This window comes from Neoarius graeffei, chromosome 13 (genome assembly GCF_027579695.1).
Source record: "Neoarius graeffei isolate fNeoGra1 chromosome 13, fNeoGra1.pri, whole genome shotgun sequence".
Taxonomy (NCBI): Eukaryota; Metazoa; Chordata; class Actinopteri; order Siluriformes; family Ariidae; genus Neoarius; species Neoarius graeffei.
In genome coordinates, this window is record NC_083581.1 from 49,592,450 (window position 1) to 49,612,992 (window position 20,543).

General features: G+C 41.2%; 1 protein-coding gene across 3 annotated transcripts in view; it reads left to right on the forward strand.

Moving 5' to 3' along the window:
- Positions 1 to 20,191: 20,191 nt before the first annotated feature.
- The window catches only part of eif4ba (eukaryotic translation initiation factor 4Ba), a 63,809-nt gene continuing 63,457 nt past the window's right edge, over positions 20,192 to 20,543 (forward strand). For all 3 annotated transcript variants that reach the window (XM_060937969.1, XM_060937970.1, XM_060937971.1), the window contains exon 1: positions 20,192 to 20,242. In XM_060937969.1, the coding sequence (XP_060793952.1) occupies positions 20,230 to 20,242 (13 nt within the window). In that variant the 5' untranslated portion in view covers positions 20,192 to 20,229. The remainder of the gene's footprint in view (positions 20,243 to 20,543) is intronic.

The window sequence follows — 20,543 nt, forward strand, 5'->3', positions numbered from 1 at the left end:
GCAAAACTCTGTATAAACAGTGCTCAAGATCATACCTAGGATCCTAGAGCTGAATCGTAACTTACTTTTAATTTGTAAATCGTCCTTCAAACTATTGGATTTTTCCTCTCACCTTAATATTTGTTATTTTGTGTTGATTCATGACATAACCAATTACACACAAGCTCTATTCACTTAGAAGTCATAAAATTATAAAATGCAGGAAAAGTTCATTGAGGTGAATACTTTTACAAGGCACTGTATGGAGCAACTGTAATTGCATGCCTTAAGTAGACGTGGCATTAAATCCATGATCATTGAGCCTTTAGCTTTTTATCCAGGAAGAAAGTAAAAGTTTATTTGGTCTCGATCAGGTTCACATAAGCAGTTGTTCTCTGACCCACATATGGGAGTGAATGATTTGTAGGAGACAGTAATACTGTCTTCACATTTCTATCAGAAGTGAGCCATATTAGAAGTTGATATGGTTCACATTTGGGCCTCATGAGTAAATGTTTATATGGCCTGCATATGGCAGACAATAGTGGAACCCAGATTTTATCCAAAACTACACTATTTTCAATTAGCCTACATCTTCCCCTACTTAAAGAGGAAATGGACCACATGTCTCACCACCACCTGATAGCCTTCAAATTTCTAAAAACATTGCATATTTGAATGTGATGTTGGATGAGACTTCCTCCATGTTTCCCAACCCAGTCCTCATGACCTTCTATAAGGTCCATGTGTTTACCATCTTCCAGCTCTCATCACACCAATATCAGATGTTCAATAGTCCCAAATGCTGTTTAAATACAGTCTCATCTCATCTCATTATCTCTAGCCGCTTTATCCTGTTCTACAGGGTCGCAGGCAAGCTGGAGCCTATCCCAGCTGACTACGGGCGAAAGGTGGGGTACACCCTGGACAAGTCGCCAGGTCATCCCAGGGCTGACACATAGACAACCATTCACACTCACATTCACACCTACGGTCAATTTAGAGTCACCAGTTTGTTTAAATACAGTATCTTACGTAGTATACAGTATGCTGGCTTAAGACATGCAAGAAACACTGGTTAATAATTCTTCATTGTCCATGCTATACCTTTTATGGAAGTTAATATCCAACCTAGGCACAAGGTGGGGCATGGGCAAGGCGGCTTCCTTTTCATAGTTCCTGATCCAGATTTTTATCATGGATTGCTTGCATCTGTCTTGCAATGTGGCAGTTTGACTCATGCATATTGTGTCTAGTGTGTATTAATGCTTTGGTTTCCATCATTGTTTCCTGGTTCTTCCACTCTTAATCTAAGTCATGCGTCTGGTGCTTTCAGATACGGACATTATCTTGTCGGCTTTATAGATACCGATATTGAATTTTATGTGTTAGAACCAGATTGTTTCAGGGTCCTCTATTCAATGCTGTGTTTGGGTTATTATCTGTGCATTGTCTCCTGTGTCTATTTGGATTTCTTCCCACAGACATGCCAGTAGGCAGATGGGCTAAGATAATTGCCCATGGGCAAAAAAAAAAAAAAAAACATTTACTCAAGTTTTAACACTGTTCATTTCAAGAGTACTGGTGCTGCTCAAGTGGATTTCCTGACTTCAGCTTGCATATTAGTCCTACTTCTGATCTCATTGGTCATTGCAAAAGGGCTCTTATCCAGATTGTATTCCCAAAATATGCCCAGTGTTCCTGAAATAGGCTCAGGATCTAAGGACCCTGACCAGAATAAAGCACTCATTGAGGGTGATGCAGTGGCCTCACAGCAAGCAGGTTCCAGGTTTGAAGTTCATAGGTGATTGGAGCCCTTGTGTGGAGTTTGCATGTTCTCCCAGTATCTGCATGGGTTTCCTCTGGGTGCTATGGTTTCCTCTTACAATTCAAAGACCTGCAGATTCGGTAAAAATACCCAGCCACTGGGGTTGCACAAGCCAGTGCATACTTGGTGCCAGTCACAAGCCTGGATAGATTGGGGAGGGTTGGGTCAGGAAGAGCATCCGGTGTTAAAACCTATGCCAAATCAAATATACAGATGATCCACTATGGCAACCCCTAATGGGAGCAGCCGCAAGAAGATTGAAGGCATACAAGAGGCACAAAGATCTGAGCTAAACTCCAATAATGAGCTAAATGGAGCCTTAAAGAGCAATTTGTGCCCAAATTTTTTCAAGATGAGCTGCTGTGTACTGTTTACTGTGCTCTTCCTGTGTGCTTAAGGACATGAGTCAAACATCTGAGAGAAATCCTCTCATGGGAGGGGGAAAAAATAGCTACAGTTGGGAAGTTTCTGGTATATAATTGGCATTTTAATGTCTGGTTTGTCTGTCTTTACACACACACACACACACACACACACACTTTAAATATATGCTATAAAGAGTATTAAACATTTCACTTATCACACCATATTTATGCCTGTCCTTTCATCTCTTCCTCTGTGTTTGTCGAGTAATACAGAAAGAAAGGAGAGACGAGTCCCTGCTATAACCTATAAAACGTCCTACAAAAGTCTCTCTAGTACAACAGTAAGCAGTGAGGAAATAATGGCGATAATGAAGCCATGACCTAGTGTAGATTATATTTGCTGAAACTGCACATGAACATGCACTTTATTCTTCCAACTTTCAATTCTATGAAAGTACACAGTACTCATGTGACATCAGAATACACACACACACACACACAAAAAAAAACACCCCTGCAGCAGTCACTAGTAACCATTAGACTGGGAAGAATAATACAGAGCACATGCATATGTTCATGCATACAAGCATCATATTTCCATTCTGATGGGAGCAGGCTCTTCCAGGAGATCATTCTCTCCATACACATGGCACAAGGGCTCCCTGAATGGCTTGATACACAGGTAAATTGATGCAATTCAGGCACCATAGTTTGAGTCAACCCAATCTTTAACACAAGGCTCTTCAACATCAAGACACAAACAGAATATGTTTTGAAGAGTGGTGTACGTCTCTCCAGTACAGTTGCAGATACCTGTAGAATCAATCCTAAAGTGCACCGAAGCTGTTCCCTTGTCGCCTTTTAGTACGTGTGTGTCCAGTTAACGCTAAAACTTAAGGGGGGAGAGCTAGATTCCCAAACATTGTTTGTACCCATCAGCAGACAATCACACTAAACTAAATATAGGTACACATGAAAACTCCCTCTAACAAAACAAGAACACCGCTCAGAATAAACACTGGACAGGTGAAAAGCCATCACCTAAAATGACTTCCAAATGAAGTTAATAACGACGCTCACTTTACAGTTACCATTTAAGGTGGTGCAGTGTTGACATTTTTTGAACCAAATCAAATAAAGGGTGAAAGATGTGCATGTGATGACTACATGGTGTGCTTTGGCTGCTCAGTGTCTATTGTTTAGCCTTCTGGTTCCTTTATTGCTCATGAGCTTTATGGACAGCTGTTGATGTATCACAACTGAAAAGAACACTGAGAAAGCAGGTGGGGATGCATTTCAGTATAATCTGCACAGACAAATTTCAGCCCATGGAACCATTGATATGTAGCCAGTTGGTTGAATCAGGTGTGTTAAACACGGTACAATGCTAAACTACCTTTATACGGACATCCAGGACTGGAATCTGATACCCCTGAACGACTAGAACCATTGATCTATGATCTCTTCTTTTATTACTACTATAAAATACAGCAGATACCGTAGATGCACAGGCAAAGTGTCATTTAGATAAGCCCTGTCATCAAGCTCTTCTCACACATGACCACTCACTCATTTCCCATCATCGGCACTGTCAGCGATCCCGCTTCAGGCATTTGTACATCCCCCCCAAAAAAAAAAAAAAAACCACTCCGCTGACTCAGTCATAAACCTGGCAACTATAGCACAGCTACACAGGCAGTGCTACACATCAGGGTGTATTTTAATGAGAGTCTTGGGAGAGTGTGAAAGGAGCTGTTCAAGTTTTGTGAGACCTGGCAAGGCTGAAGTAACCTTGAGTTTCTTCTATATAAAAGGAGAGATTGAGAGAAGAGTAGTGCATAAGCAAGAAGTAATCTGAACAGACTGAAGTTTTGCCCCCATGTGATCAGTATTTGTATACCCAGAGTACTTTCAATATACCATGCTCATACTTCATGTTTACTGATTACAGCGTAGTACATTAGGGAAGAGTTTTAGCATGGTTAGAAACTTTTGAAAGCAATTTGAAGAGGAACTGCAACAAAAACCAGCAAGTAAGACAAAATCCCCTTTTGTAATTGCACTGTGTGGAAAGTGCACATGTGGGCTACTGTTTGGAATGCGAGGGGAGGCTGTCTGTTGCCAAAATAAAGAATGAGCAGCTTGTCAGTTTGCAAAGACCTTGGGTTTGGCCATGAGGAGGATATTCTTAGGAGAGGAGGGGTGCAGACCTCTTAATGGCTCTTGTGCACGGATTTGTGGGACATTTGGACGCCTCCCAGTCTTCCCATGTGTTCTGGCCCTTCCCTGCAGCGGCCTATCAGCCACGCAGAAGCCGTTTCCATAGTGACTCCTTTCTGATTTGGGCAAAAACAAAGCAAAAAAAGGAGAAGTGTTGAGGACTGACTCACCGCCAAGTCAGGAAACAACCTTGTGGTCCCAAGGGAGGAAAACTATGCAGAAAAAGACTGCTAATTAAGACAGCATAAAATTGTTCTGAGTCAGAGTGATTTTAGATAGGATTAAATGCATTTCGTGAAAGAGATTAAAAGGCGAAGTCCTCTTTTTGGATGAGTGACTTGGTGTAGCCTAAATGAAGCATAACCTCACCCAGCACTTTTGAGCCCTGTTCATGAATGGTGCTTTGTAAGCAGCCATTACTTGCTGCTGTTTTCCCTCTACACATGAACCAAGACAGAAAGTTTATACTGGTAACATCACTTTTTTTTCTTAATAAAACACTGCTCCTCTTAATCCCAGGTCCAATGGGAGGGAGAGAGAGTCAGATCATCTAGTCTACAAACACCCTACTATTCATCCTAGTCTGATAGTTTAGATGACTAAACCAAACTATCATTCCTATCAAACAGAACGTCCTGTTGGACTAACCTGGCTTTTAGAACTAAAGCTGGAGCTTGGTGACGTGTCTTCAGAGACAAAACTGCCACCCAGTGGACAGGCAATTAATCTGCCTTATTTTCCCCCCCTGCAAAACTGCACACTAGCCCAGTTAATTTCAATACACTTCCTAGAAATAGCACTTGTAGCATTCGGAGACTATTACAATTCTCAAAAGGTAAGGATTTCCAACAAATTCTAAGAATAACTAGCAATAAACTTGGTCCTAAAAAAAAAGTACAGCCAATACTGGGTCTCGATCTCAAACTTCTCATTCTTCCAGTCTGTGGGTGGGATCCTCCTCAGGCCACCAGTGAAGATCATTCCTTTGGGGATCTTTGTTTTAATACACATACCACGTGCAGTATTTTTGCTAGAATGAACATCGCAGTGCCTATTGTACAGACGAGCTTAGTTCTGTTGAATGTTAGAAGCAATATTAAAAATACATGTTTACATGCGGCGGCACGAAGGTGTAGTGGTTAGTGCTGTCGCCTCACAGCAAGAAGGTCTGGGTTCGAGCCCCATGGCTGGTGAGGGCCTTTCTGTGTGGAGTTTGCATGTTCTCCCCGTGTCCGCGTGGGTTTCCTCTGGGTGCTCCGGTTTCCCCCACAGTCCAAAAGACATGCAGGTTAGGTTAACTGGTGACTCTAAATTGACCGTAGGTGTGAATGTGAGTGTGAATGGTTGTTTGTCTCTGTGTCAGCCCTGCGATGACCTGGCGACTTGTCCAGGGTGTACCCCGCCTTTCGCCTGTAGTCAGCTGGGATAGGCTCCAGCTTGCTTCCGACCCTGTAGAGCAGGATAAAGCGGCTAGAGATGAGATGAGACGTTTACATGCATGTATTGACCAACAAAAAGGCATATACAGGACAGTCTAGCAATTATATGCTTGCCATCCAAGCAAACTTTTTTTTGGGGGGGGGGGGAGGGTAATATACCTTATGAAGCCTGAAGTTGTCAATTGTTGCAAAATTTATTGTACATGTCTAACTTTTTCCCCCTCTAATTATATATCCAATTTAGTCACCTCCAACTTGCATGTGACCAACTTTTCAGAATCTGGGGTTAGCCTATTTCATGCATCATGTAAAGGACTATAAGTATCGGAGTTAAGGGCAAACCATGTTACTAGTCTACTTACACATCACTTTAAAAATATTAATTTGTTACATACCACTTCTGTCCTTTGATAACTTGTTATAATTGCCAATAAATTATTTATGATTGAAAAATTGAGGCAGCAGTAATTCCCTTTTACACTGAAACAAATCTGATTGTTTCACTCCTAACCTTTAGGCAGAGTCTCCAACTGGACGACCCCTCTCTGCATTAGCCAGCCTGCATTAGGGGGTTGTAAACTTTTTGTAGCCAGCGACTCTTAACTGTAAAATACTTCAAGGGCCTGTTTGATTTAAACATGACGTTCAAGCTGACATTTCTAACACCATTTAAGTTAAACCCCTCAAACTCATAGGAGCATTCAGACTAAGAACTATAGAAACATCTTTAACAGTGTATTGACTCAAGACTGCAATTTTTTTTTTTAATCACAGACCCTACTGTGAGAATCACAGGCCTACACTACCGTTCAAAAGTTTGGGGTCACCCAGACAATTTTGTGTTTTCCATGAAAAGTCACACTTTTATTTCCCACCATAAGTTGTAAAATGAATAGAAAATACAGTCAAGACATTTTTCTGGCCATTTAGAGCATTTAATCGACCCCACAAATGTGATGCTCCAGAAACTCAATCTGCTCAAAGGAAGGTCAGTTTTATAGCTTCTCTAAAGAGCTCAACTGTTTTCAGCTGTGCTAACATGATTGTACAAGGGTTTTCTAATCATCCATTAGCCTTCTGAGGCAATGAGCAAACACATTGTACCATTAGAACACTGGAGTGAGAGTTGCTGGAAATGGGCCTCTATACACCTATGGAGATATTGCACCAAAAACCAGACATTTGCAGCTAGAATAGTCATTTACCACATTAGCAATGTATAGAGTGGATTTCTGATTAGTTTAAAGTGATCTTCGTTGAAAAGAACAGTGCTTTTCTTTCAGAAATAAGGACATTTCAAAGTGACCCCAAACTTTTGAACGGTAGTGTATGTGATACCACTAATGAACTTACACCCTGTGGCATTCTGGCAGTGATGCCCAATTTAGACTGCATTGACAATGTTAATATTAAACCACAGATTGTTAAACATGGGAGGACCAACCCAACTAGCCTATTCATTTTGCCAGGACAATTCTTATACCTGTCTGTAACCAGAAGATGGATGCAGCAAGATATTTACCAGAAATGTAGGAGAGAAATTCTGCCCACTTGTCATTATTATATACTTTAGTCTACGGTACAATAAAGTGTCAGAAAAATAAGTGGCAGGCAAGTCTCCCTCCAATGATTGACAGGCAAATATTCTTCCAGTTTGTCACTCAGTAGGAGGGTACTTCAAAAAGTTCTCAGCCTCATGCAGAAACAAGGGGCATAACTATACAGCCTCATCACTGTCCACAAAAACAAATGAAAGAAGCAAAGAAAAAAGGAGAGGAAAGCTTTGAGCCGGTGTGCTCTTGCTCCAGGACAATGCACTGGTCAACACAGTGCAGGTGGCAGTGGCAGCCAAACGTGGCTTTGAACTGTTGCCCCATGCACCTTACTTACCCAACCTGGCACCACCTGACTTCAGTTTCCCAAACTTAAATCCCACTTGTGTGGTCACCATTTTCAGAGTGAAGTCATCCATGCTGTTGGAGAATCTGGAGACTCAACCTGTGACTCAGACGCTTGTGAAACTTGAACATCCATGTACCGGGTGCATTGAAGTTGGAGACCATGTTGAAAAATAACGCAGGAACATTCTCTCTCTCTCTCTCTCTCTCTCTCCTGTGACGTTTTCTGGGTGAGGCTGAGAACTTTTTGAAGTGCCCTCCTATTAGTTATATGACCATGACAAGTGGGATTTTTTTTTTTTTAAAGACATTGGGCTTTGACGGGCAGAACACAAGACAAAAAGGATAGTGAGCTCAAGGAAAAGTTAACGTTGTAAGGGACTATATAAAATGTGTCAGCCCCCCACTCCATCCATCAATGAAAACAGACCAATACCAATCAAACAGACCAAGTGCATTACTGGGTCAAAAAAATCTACTACACAAATGTGTTAACAGTAGTCCATTACTACTAATGTATGTAGTAGAGAATGGCTGACCCATTGTGTATAGAGAGACGGCCTGCCGTCACAAATTGCAAACCTACAAAGCGTACAACTACCTAGGTGCACTTACAATTCAGTGAAGTGGCACCAGAATATTCTATACACACACCTTCACAGTATTCATCATATTGAATGGGAGGACTTAAAAACTCCACTATCCATCAGTAACAGCATTACCGTTATGAAATTGACCCATATTTTAAGAGGAGCTAAATCATAGACAAAACTTATGCCTACACACAAACACTCATTGAAACATTTAGGCAACACCATTTATGATTGCCATTTTAAATGTTTCAAGCCCATAATCATAGTATGCTAAATGTCAGGAATGTAAATGATCATGCCAGGTCTCTTCTGACTAGCAAGCATGGTAAATAGAAAAGCTGATTGCATGCTGTTTAAACCACAGAAAACTTATTTTGTTTGCCCCCTTGTGTAATTTGATCAATATACTAGTATATTGAGGGTTAGAGATGACAAAGTCCTGGGAACATGGAAGCACTCCCTGTACATGACTGTCAAGAAGAGTGTGAGGCTGTGTGACTCCAGCCTGGGCTAAGAAGAAATGAGCCCCAGACTTCTCCATAACATTCATTGTATTTTTATTACAATTCCACTGGTCTACAAATTTTAGGAAATTATTGACCAAGATAAAATTAGATTAGATTCAACTTCGTCATTGCACATGTCACAGGTACAAGCAGGGGTGCCACCAGAAATTTTGGGCCCCCCAACTTTGCCCACCCTCGTCACAATTGCACTGTATATAGCAAACTGTATATGGCGCTCGCTCATTAAAAACTTCAATCCTAAAGCATTTATGGGTTGTATTGCTGCTTACCTCCTTCTCCAAAGGGGGGGTTCAGTGGTTTGGTAGGGCGGAGGTCCCCCTGAGGCTGAATCTGTGCATATTTAGGGCACCCCATTAGTTATGAAACTGGTTATTAGCAATAGTTATTAGCACCAGCATAACGTAATATTTCATCTTATCACACAAGTCAGTTCAGTTATTAAAATGGAAAAAATGTCACTGTACAAACTGTAAAAGTGTTCTCTTGATAGGCTAATCCAACCACGTTCATACTGTTCATTTACCATTCGCTAATATTTTGAACACACATGTGAGCAATAGCTACCTTTCTTTGGGAAAAACTGAGTGACCAGTTGCCTGCCTCTCCGGTCCCTCTCAGCTTTCAGCTGCCTTTCTTTATGTTTTTGACAGCCACTCTTCATATTTAGCGATCATAGACTGTACACACTCCACTGCTGGCTGGCTGCTGCACCGCGACACAGCAGCAAGTAGCGTTGCACTGATCAGCACACAGATTTAACGCATCGCGCTTCTACCAGAACTGGACCGTACCATTTCGCAAAAGGGGGAGGGTTAAATGACTATCTTGAAGAACTCAAGAAATAGACAACCTTGTTCAATTAGCTCATTTTACCAGATGGAATATTGCATTGTTATTTCAAGTCTTATTAAAATCATTAAAAGCATATTATCAGCCCCTTAAAGGGCCCCATGGCAGTGCTGGGCCCCTAGAATTGTTCTAACCTCTCCCCCCCTGGCAGCGCCCATGGGTACAAGGCAACGAAATGCAGATTGCATCAACCAGAAGTGCATAGCAGTAAACAAGTGTAATGTACATAAATATAAATGTACAGGAATTACAGGGTATGGAATGGTATAATGGATATTTACAGCATGTTCAAAATGTGCAATATGAATGAACTATAGTGCAATGGTATGATGTATAGATATTTGCAGTATATACAAAACACGGTATGAATAAACAGTAGTGCAAATAGTGGTAGTGCAGTGAAGGTCAGTTCAAATCAATTCAGTTTGTTCGGGGGTGGGGTGGGGTGAGTTCAGCAGTGAGACAGCTGAAGGGGAAAAAAAACGTTCCTGAACCTGGTGGTTTTGGTCCGAAGGCTCCTGTAGCGCCTTCCAGAGGGCAGGAGAGTGAACAGTTTGTGTGCTGGATGGCAGGAGTATTAATTGATGATGACTCTCCTGAGACATCGCTTCCTGTAGACGTCCTCAATAGCAGGAAGTGAGGCTCCCACGACACACTGGGCAATTTTCACCACCCGCTGCAGTGCCTGCATGTGTCAATTCTTACCCATTTTGATTAGATGAATTAGAAAACCGGTGATAAAGGTACTGGTTGGCTAATGTTTACAAGATATTTCACAAAGATTTACACAGGCAAGTACATTTGCCTACAAGGGAGAGGGGATATCTGAGGATCATAATGCCTCAAATTCTTGACAAAGTACGATAAAAAAAATTAAAAATCATACCACATGAAAGTTTATAAATGTATCTTCAGTTTGAGACTAAAGATTATCACCTAACTAATTTATTGGTCTTTTATTGTACATTTGTTTTGGCCAGATCTACGCATCATACAGTTACATTTGGTGGCTTGTGAAAGTGTCATTGCCTAACATTTCCAAGGAACAGTCATGTGACATTTTCCCTCAGAAGCCAAGATGCTTCGAAACTGTAAACAATGCAGATAACTTCTGCCACATTTGTGGCAGCATTACATTTGCATCTCAAAAAAGTGCAGTATGACAGCAGTGGTTTAAAAAAAAAAAAAAAAGGCATACCACCTATATTTTGGATGCAAAATGGGGGGGGGGGGGGGGATCAGGACAAGAGTTGGGCCCCTCATTGTTGCATTACATGTGCAACAAACAAGTCACTGAAAATTCATTTCTTACACTCACATTTACACCATTTCCCTTTGAACCAGGGCTTTGAACCAGAATTTTTTTTCCTATTGGTTCGTTCCGAACAGAAACGGAATTTTAACGTTTCCGGTTTTGGGTTCCACCATTAAATAGACGTTCCCGAACCGGTTAGAACAAAAAAATTTCGTTCCTGGAACGGTTAATTACGTTCCCTGTCAGCTGTTTAACAAATGGCTATAAAATTACATCTCTGTCTCATCCAGCTTAAGCCAAATGTAGGCTAATTCTATTACAACCTTCATTAAATAAGACAAGAAATAATTCAAAACTATTATTTCAAATGTTGGCGATTTGGATTCTCAGTATGTCTTCCCATCTACACAAACAGAAAAAGTGCCAAAAATGAAAGATAATTCATTTAGTGTGTTACCAAAGGCTAGTCAGGCCCTATACAGGGCTACCGCATGACGTCACCGCGCCGCGAGATTTTGTTAGGTGCCATATTGGAAGACCAAGTACATATCTATGCAAGTACACACATACATAAAACAAACTACACCTGAAATGTAGCCAGGGCCAGTTTTGCCCTAATCTGGACCCGGGTGCAACATCGCGCAACCCCCCCCAAAAAAAGTGTCTAAATCAGGACAACCATCACATAACTATAAACATTTTATATCAACTATTTTAACTAAATGGGTTATAATAAATCAGCTTGCAGGCAGCCACGGCTGGTTACTTTTCTGAGGCAGCCCTTCAATGACACAACTAAAAGCCTGCAGCCATGGCGGGCTGCCTTAAAAAGTAACCATTTGTCCTACCTTAAAACTCGTTTTGCATTTTCTGCCTCCTTTTTTGTATTTTCAACCCTCCGTTTATTTTCTTTCCTTTTCTGAAAACCCGATTTGTGTCCAGACATTTTGTTCTGCTACCAACGAACTAACTCGTCAGGTCTCGTCTCTCGAGCCCGCGATGATTCCCGTGGGAAGGGCAACAACTGATACATTTTTACAAACAGCCAATAGGGAGGTTGCATCGTTCAGGCTCTTCTTTGCTCAGACACTCAGTAATGGAGACGTGATAGCAGTCCACCTTCCCGCTCTCTCCATTCAGTCAGCGAACGTCACACAGGAAGTGAACCCCAGCGGGTCATAGAAACTTGCGCAGGAGAAGAATGACTTTTTTATTTGTAGGCTACGGAAACTTTGAGGAACGAAATAAAAACCGGTATTAACCGGTTACCATTATTTTTAATAAGCGTTTCTGTTCCGGAACATAAAAAAATAAAGTTTCTGGTTTCGTTTCTGTTCCATGTGAAATAGAAAAAGTTCCCGGTTTTCGTTTTCGTTCCTTGAACCGGCTCAAAGCCCCGCTTTGAACTATGGGGCAGTAAGTGATGAGCATGGGGAGAGATTCCACCAGGATATCACAGGTATGGAGAAAAGATACCAAAGGAAATGAAGTCCATCCATGCTTGCTGATTACTGCTGGAATCTCAAGGGATGATCCTTCTGCAGTTCACAAGACAAGCCAAAAAGCTCCGTTTAGATACCAAATAAAGATGGAACCTTGTCATTTAATCTGATGTTAGAGCTTGTATTCTGTAATTATATTATTGGATATTATTCACATTTTAGATGCAGAGCATGTTGGAGGGAGAATGTTGAGGATGGAGCTGCCAGGCACATGAAAACAAGGCCGGCCAAAGAGGAGATACATGGATGTGGTGAGGGAGGACATGAACGTGGCAGGTGTGGTAGAGGAGGATGCAGAAGACTGGGAGCAATGGAAACGAAAGATCCGCTGTGGCGACCCCTAATCGGGAGCAGCCAAAAGATGATTCACATATTTTGTAAGCTTTAAAACTGTATAATTGAGGTTGTATCTTAACAGTCTGGGAAGCTGCACAGCGATGGGACCAACCCATCCACAATTTGGTCAGTTTTTCATGGAAAAAAAAAGCATGAAAATGTCTCATGAAAACCCAATAAATGAAAGGAAAGTTATGTAATTATTGGCATCAATAAAAAAAAAAAGATTTATATTTATTGGTGTGGCACCATTCTCATTACTATCACACTTTGCAGAAAAGTTTAGAGCATAATTGCACACACCCCTTCATAATTTTGATGTAATTTTGAAGTGAAGCTGTATCTTGGAAACTGGAGCCAATTAACACAACTTAATTTTCCTTTATTAGTGACCCAATTCTGGTAAAATGTAGCTACTTTCATTTCCAAGGCTTTCTCCTTGTAGACCAGTGTTATTGGTGGTTCTAGAGTCAAACTGGTTCCACAATAGTAAAATAATTGTATTTAAACCATTTATTAACAGCAAGTAAGCCAATGCAAATGCCAAAAATCAAGATTTAATACAGCACGGTGGTGTAGTGGTTAGCACGGTCGCCTCACAGCAAGAAGGTTCCGGGTTCGAACCTGTGTGGAGTTTGCATGTTCTCCCCATGTCTGCGTGGGTCTCCTCCGGGTGCTCCGGTTTCCCCCACAGTCCAAAGCCATGCAGTTAGGTTAACGTAGGGTGGCCTTGGGCTGAAGTGCCCTTGAGCAAGGTACCGAACCCCTGACTGCTCCCTGGGCGCTGTAGTATGGCTGCCCACTGCTCTGGGTGTGTGCACACGTGCATACATGTTCACTGCTTCAGATGTGTTAAATGCAGAGGATGAATCTCACTGTGCTTGAAGTGTCTCATCTCATTATCTGTAGCCGCTTTATCCTGTTCTACAGGGTCGCAGACAAGCTGGAGCCTATCCCAACTGACTACGGGCGAAAGGCTGGGTGCACCCTGGACAAGTCGCCAGGTCATCACAGGGCTGACACAGATGCAGACAACCATTCACACCTATGGTCAATTTGGAGTCACCAGTTAACCTAACCTGCATGTCTTTGGACTGTGGGGGAAACCGGAGCACCCGGAGGAAACCCACGCGGAGAACATGCAAACTCCGCACAGAAAGGCCCTCGCCGGCCACGGGGCTCGAACCCGGACCTTCTTGCTGTGAGGCGACAGCGCTAACCACTACACCACCGTGCCACCTGCTTGAAGTGTGCATATGACAAAGGTTTCTTTCCTTCTTATTTTGAGAGAGAGAGAAGGGCTTTGCCTTTCCAATCAGCCAGAACCACCTTATCAGAAACTTTTATTGCCAGGTATGTGGACACACATGAGGAATTTGACTCCGGTTCACTTCGTTCTCATAGTACAAAACAGATAGTGTATACACAACAAGCAAAACAACAAAAATAGGTGCATAGTGCAAAGTAATCCAGGTAAGTCAAGTATACAGTGTGCACAGTGACTGTATAAGTGTTCAGATATTTTACAAGTGATATTACTGATCTATGAATCTGAATTTTAGCTGTTCATCACAGAAAGGATTTCCCTTTTGGTGCAATAATTTCCTCTGCAGACCTTATTGTCCGTTGCAGTCTGTTCTCCTGTTTGGTGACCGATCCAAACCAAACAGTGATGGAAGAGCAGAGAACAGACTGAATGATGGCAGAGTAGAATTGTGTCCGCAGCTTCTTAGGCAGGTCGAGCTTCCTAAGCTGGCGCAGAAAGTACAACCTCTGCTGAGCCTTTTTGATGATAGTGACTGTTTGAACTGTTAAGGAGTTCCTCACTGCCAATTAGTAATCTCATACTCCCAGTGTTACAGAAACACTTATTCTTGCACAATTAACAGTAACTTTACTGCAAAAACAAAAACATTAAGCTCTCTTTTGGTGGACTAACTAGTTAATCTAATCTAGTTAATGTGGCAGCAAAGGTGGTTGGGGTTCATCTTACTCAGCTGCAAGATGTGTATGTAAAACCAAGTAAAAACAAGTAAGGCACAACGAGTTCTAAAATGCCCCGACCACCCACTTTTTGGGGAATTTAGTTTGCTCCCCTCAGGCCACCGTTTTAGAATTCCTGCTGTAAGGACAAGGCGTGCCAGAGATTCTTTTATTTTAGTGGCTATTAAAACCCTTAATTCATTAAGGGACACCTAATTTTTTTTCCTCCTATTTTTTCTGTAGTTACTGTTATTGTCATTGTTTAGTGACAATAACTAACAGTGACCGTTATGAGTTGGGTGGGCTGGTGGGTATATCTATTTGAGTGTGTTTGTGTGTAAATATATTTACACTGCAAAAAGTAAAATCTAACCAAGATTAAATATCTTAAATCAAGACAAAATATGCTTATTTGCCTGCCAAGATAATTCTCCTTTCCAGGCAGGTTTTGTGTAAGAGTATCTCACTTACTTTAAGCATTTTTTCCCTCAATTATCTTAAGGTATTATAACTTCTTATTGAGATTTTATTACTGGTTATGAGTAAGTTCTGTCTTAAAATGAGAATTACCATAATTTCATTGGTGTTATATTAACCATGACAAGTTTGTCAAAGTCAGAATTTCTTATTTCAAGCATCTTGTCCTCTCTTTTAATCTCTTAACACAAAACAGATAACTAAATGAAATGAATTGTTGTATTGTCAATCTGGCAACAAAAATAGGCTACAAAATGGATTGGTTTGTTGTTTTGATTGATTTATTTGACGGTCTCAGTTGGTATAAACACTTAAACAGAGCACACCAATATGCCCAGATGAAATAGTCAAACTGTTGGTTGGGGACAAATGGTGCGTTCATGTGCTATGGGAATTATGGTAAATACCAAACGCCGACATGGAAAGCACACATGAACGCCCCCTCTTGTGGTATTTTCCACTGGGCAACTCGTAGAAAATTTTGATACACGAGTTGCCAAGATGAGATGAACTTTAACCTTTTCAACATGGCGGCGAGCGGTACAAGACTAGTTTATGGACCAAGAAAGAAGTGGTTTCACCCATGGGCGTAACGACCATAGGCACTGGGGGGGGACATGTCCCCCCCCAATATTGGGAAAATACCAATCTGTCCCCCCCAATATTTGGCGTATTAAATCAATATGAGACAAATAATATGCCATCCTGAACCATGGCTATATAATGAATCCTTGTTATGTCCGATTTACTTTCAATTTAGGAAGCACAGAGAAACAAACAAAAAAAACCTTTGCGACCACCCCCTATGATTGTGCACTTGGGTCAGCCCATGTGGTTCGTTGGTTTGAAAATCCACTCAGTCGGACTGTCAGGTAGGCTGCTGGTGGACACATTCAAATGGCGGTAGCCGCAAAGAAAAGGAAGGACCCATGGGCGTAAAAATGCGTATGGACGCGTCCATACCAATATTCAGCTGAGTTTAAAATGTCCATACCATTTTTGAATGGAGAAGCCGCGATGCGGGAAACGCTGAATAAAAACACCAAACGCGGTATCGCTTCCAGCTGATTTTCAGTTGTGAACAGACCTCTCAAAGACGGCTGACTATTGGTGGGGACAGCAGGTAAAAAAGCTTTATGAAGCTTTGATTGGCCCGCCTCCCGTTGCCTTGACGTTGCTATGGTTTTTGATTGGCCCACCTCCCGTTGCCTTGACGTTGCTATGGTTTTTGATTGGCCCACCTCCCGTTGCCTTGACGTTGCTATGGTTTTTGATTGGCCCACCTCCCGTTGCCTTGACGTTGCTATGGTTTTTTGTTGTCATTGGCTGTAAGCAGTAGCAAGCGGTAAAATCAGCATCCAGCTCGCTGCTACAGCAAAACAGCACACAGGCAGTGATGTCGGGCAATAAAAGAAAACGTAAGGAAGACATATGACATTTTTGTCATATGATCCTGTAACAGCAAGGAGTTTCTGTTTGCAATCTCTCTCTCTCTCACACACACACTAATAAATGCTTGTAGGTAATGCTAAATGTTTACTTATATTTACTTTTTTCTTGCTCATTGTTTGCATGTATATACATATGTATATATGCATGTGTATATGCGTATGTATGTAACCTCTGCAATAAAATGTAAAAATGTGAAACAATGGTCACTTAACCCTTTCAACTTAATGAATAAACATTTTTGCAAAATGCACTACAACTACCAAAACTCTTCACACTTCTACCACCCATACCTACATTACTTCCAGATTCTGAAATTGCAGTAACTCAAAAGGAAGCACATGATGTTTCAAATGTGTGAAAATAGTAAAAGTTGTGTGAAAATGAAGCAGCAGCACATAATTTTGATTGATTGTGTTGTATTTTGGGTAGGTCATCCACTACAGCGAAATTCACAGCAACTTCAATGTCCACTTTCTCTGTGTGATAATGTATTGCCCGTATACATGCAGATGTTAGCCTAAGTCTAAGACTGAGTGTACCTGGTGCTAAAAATCAAAATAACACAAAGGAATGGACAACCAATCATTTGTACAGTGTAGGCCACATTTCATGCGACAACCATGGCGCACTGGGGCGCTTGGCCAAATTATGTCCCCACCAATATCAACACTGTTTTTACACCCTTGGAAGGACCAACGGGCTGACATTCGCCTTTTTTTCCAGACGAGTCACAGACATGATGAGTCTGTCACAGAGAGTCACAGGCATGATGGAGGAAGGGAACAGACAGAGACCTGCTCTGAAGATGAACTGGTAAAGAGCATTGTATTACGAGTCCTTAAAACAACTTTATTTTTAACCTCATCATAGGCTGCATGTCATCAGTAGGCTAGTAATAAGAGCATACTGTCCTTTAATTAAATGTAAATAAATTAAATAAAATTATTATTTTGGTCAGTCATTATAGAGGGATTTCACTGACGTCACCCGAAACCGGAAGTAAACAGACCCTGCGCCATATTGGAAGACCAACAAACTCGTGATTAGGGGGAAATAACGGCAGCGGTATGTGAACCCACGAGAATAAAGTGGAGTGGCAAACGACTTAAACAAACAAATCTGAGCTGTTTTATTTATGATTTATTGGCCCAAAAGTAGACTTGAAAGAAACCTGTGTGAGACTTGGCAAAAAACTGTGGATATAATGGATAAGTCTGTGCATGATCTGCGGACACTTTGAGGTAAGCAAACGCAAGAAATTCAGATTTAAAACATGCTAAACTGGCCCCAAGTTGATAACTGTATGAGGAGCAAGCCTCCCAGACTTCTACAATTTAATAATAATAATAATTTTAGGATGGTTTGGGGCTTGCTCTCCCTCCTATTATATAAATAAAGCATAGTTGTTGTGTAGGCATAGATCATAAATACATATGTATAATTTGGATAAATTAACCTAAATTATGGATACCTTAATAGTAGCAAAAAGTATTAATTTTTCAACTGAAAAGATATATTATTAAAAGATAAATATCAACAAGATTACCTTGGCCATAACTATATGTAGGTTATTCTTAACAACAGCTGTAATATCATGAACCAAGCCACTAACAACATAATTGTAAGCCTGTAGCCCTTTGTAGGCCTTCAAGTCATCAGCAGTGTAGGCACTGGGTGTAAACAACAAATAGTTTACAATGTCTGGGTAGCAAACAGATGGCAGAATTGGTGTCAGGTCCTCCTTATGTTTCCATTCTCCCTTGCCCCGAGCCTTATCATATAGGTCAAACCCATCAATCACAGCCAGTTTCTCCACATACCGTGCCCTTTCTGCAGCTGGTAATGTACTCACATAACCAGACTTATCAGCCATCGTGTCACTTCACTCTCGCTCGTAGTTTGTTTTGTATGTATATACTTGAGGTCTTCCAATATGGCGCCCTAACAAAATCTCGCGGTACGGTGACGTCATGCGGTAGCCCTCTTCTTGAACGCCTCCATATTTTTGGGCCATTTATTTAGATAAAGTCAATATATTTTCTACAAAGTTCTATGTTGTTTTGACCTATTAACCAGGGTAATGCTCCTTTCTATTGCTTTGGTAGCCATTTTTTTGTAGCAATTTGGCATTTCTGCATTTGTTTGAAGTGTGTGTGTGTGTGTGTGACTAGCTCTGGTGTGACAGATTTTCATGCAATGTTTTACATGTTTTTTGTATGTTGTATTGCGTTACATGTTTTGCAGTTACACATTCTGTTTTGTGTTTTGCCTGATACACAATAAAAAAAAAAACAAGATATAAATGTTAACATGTTCATTGGTAATTGTATTCATCAAAACAATGTTCTAGATAAGCACATCTTTATCAATAGGCCCATATAAAAACTGCACGAAATGCACTTAAAAATATTTTGGGAAGGGCTCAAATTTGGACCCCCCCAATATTTATACCATGGTTACGCCCTTGGTTTCACCTACAGAAAGCTGACTCTCACCTTTTCAACAAGTCATGTTATGTATATTATATTATAATATGTATATTATAGCCTAATACAAAATATTCTGTGGCTGTCCAAAGAACGCCAACAATGATCTAGATCAGGGGTCTTCAATCCTATCCACAAAGGGCCAGTGTGGCTGCAGGCTTTCATTCCAACCAAGCAGGAGCTACACCTGATTTCACTTGTTTAATCATTTCACCCTCGTCTCCAGTCAACAATCAAGTGAGCCTCCAATTTGGCTGTAATGAAAGCCTGCAGCTACACCGGCCCTTTGCGGATAGGATTGAAGACCCCTGAGATACTGGCTACTCATTGTGGCTACAGCCAAATTTCCAAAAACTGTGTGGCATTCAATGTGTTAAGAAAATCTCTACTCATCATGATCAGGAAATATTCAGCATTATTTACCTTTTGACTTTTGATAACTCATTCCTGCTGCAGCTGATGAACAAGGCAATCTATAATTGTTTTAGCCAAATAACAGGCCTGATTCTGAATCTGGTCCACCATCTTTAATTTGTCAACAACAAAAGCATGTGAACACAACACACTGGTAAATACCACTTCCCAACTGGAAAATATCATCTTCCCATAGCACATGAACACAGCAAAAGTATCTAGCATGTTAAAATTAGTACAAATCTACTTGTTTTTAGTGTAAATACACTAGTTTTAAGACATCTGTGGGGTTTCTAAAGCTAGATACATTTACTTGTTTTTAAAAATCTTGCCAAGTCAAATTTTCTTGTTCTGTTGGCAGATAATTTTGCTTATTTTAAGTAAAATATTCCTCATTTTATTACTTTTGTTTCTTGTTTTTGTAAGCCGGGTTTTTGCAGTGTATCAATGTGTCTGTGTGGTCCATGTCCATTTTCTTAACTCATGTTCTGTGAATACCTGCTGTGCACCACATTTCCTTTTTTAAAGGATAATAAATCTGAACCTTGAAACCTAACTGGTGTCTACGTCATCAACCACGTGGTGACGTTTCATCCGGGGCACGTGACACGCACTCGCTCTCCATCATGGCGGCCTCAGGTGAGAATTATAAGAGGTTCGGGGCTCGGGCCGGGCCGGTGCGTTGGGTTTCGGGGTGGGATGGGATGTAGTGGGGTGCTGCAGTACTGAGGACTCTGTAACGGCGCTCGACAGGAGCCTGTGTGCAGGATTACGCGGCGGGGTTGTAGAGAAAGTGTCCGGTGCAAAGCTGCTATTAGCGGCTCACTATGCAAACGCTATGTGCAAACTCCAGCTCTACAGCCGGAACGGATGGTTCGGTTCGGTTCTTGGTGCAACACTAGTCGTGGTGGTATTTGAGCGATAATAGAGCAGTCGTTTT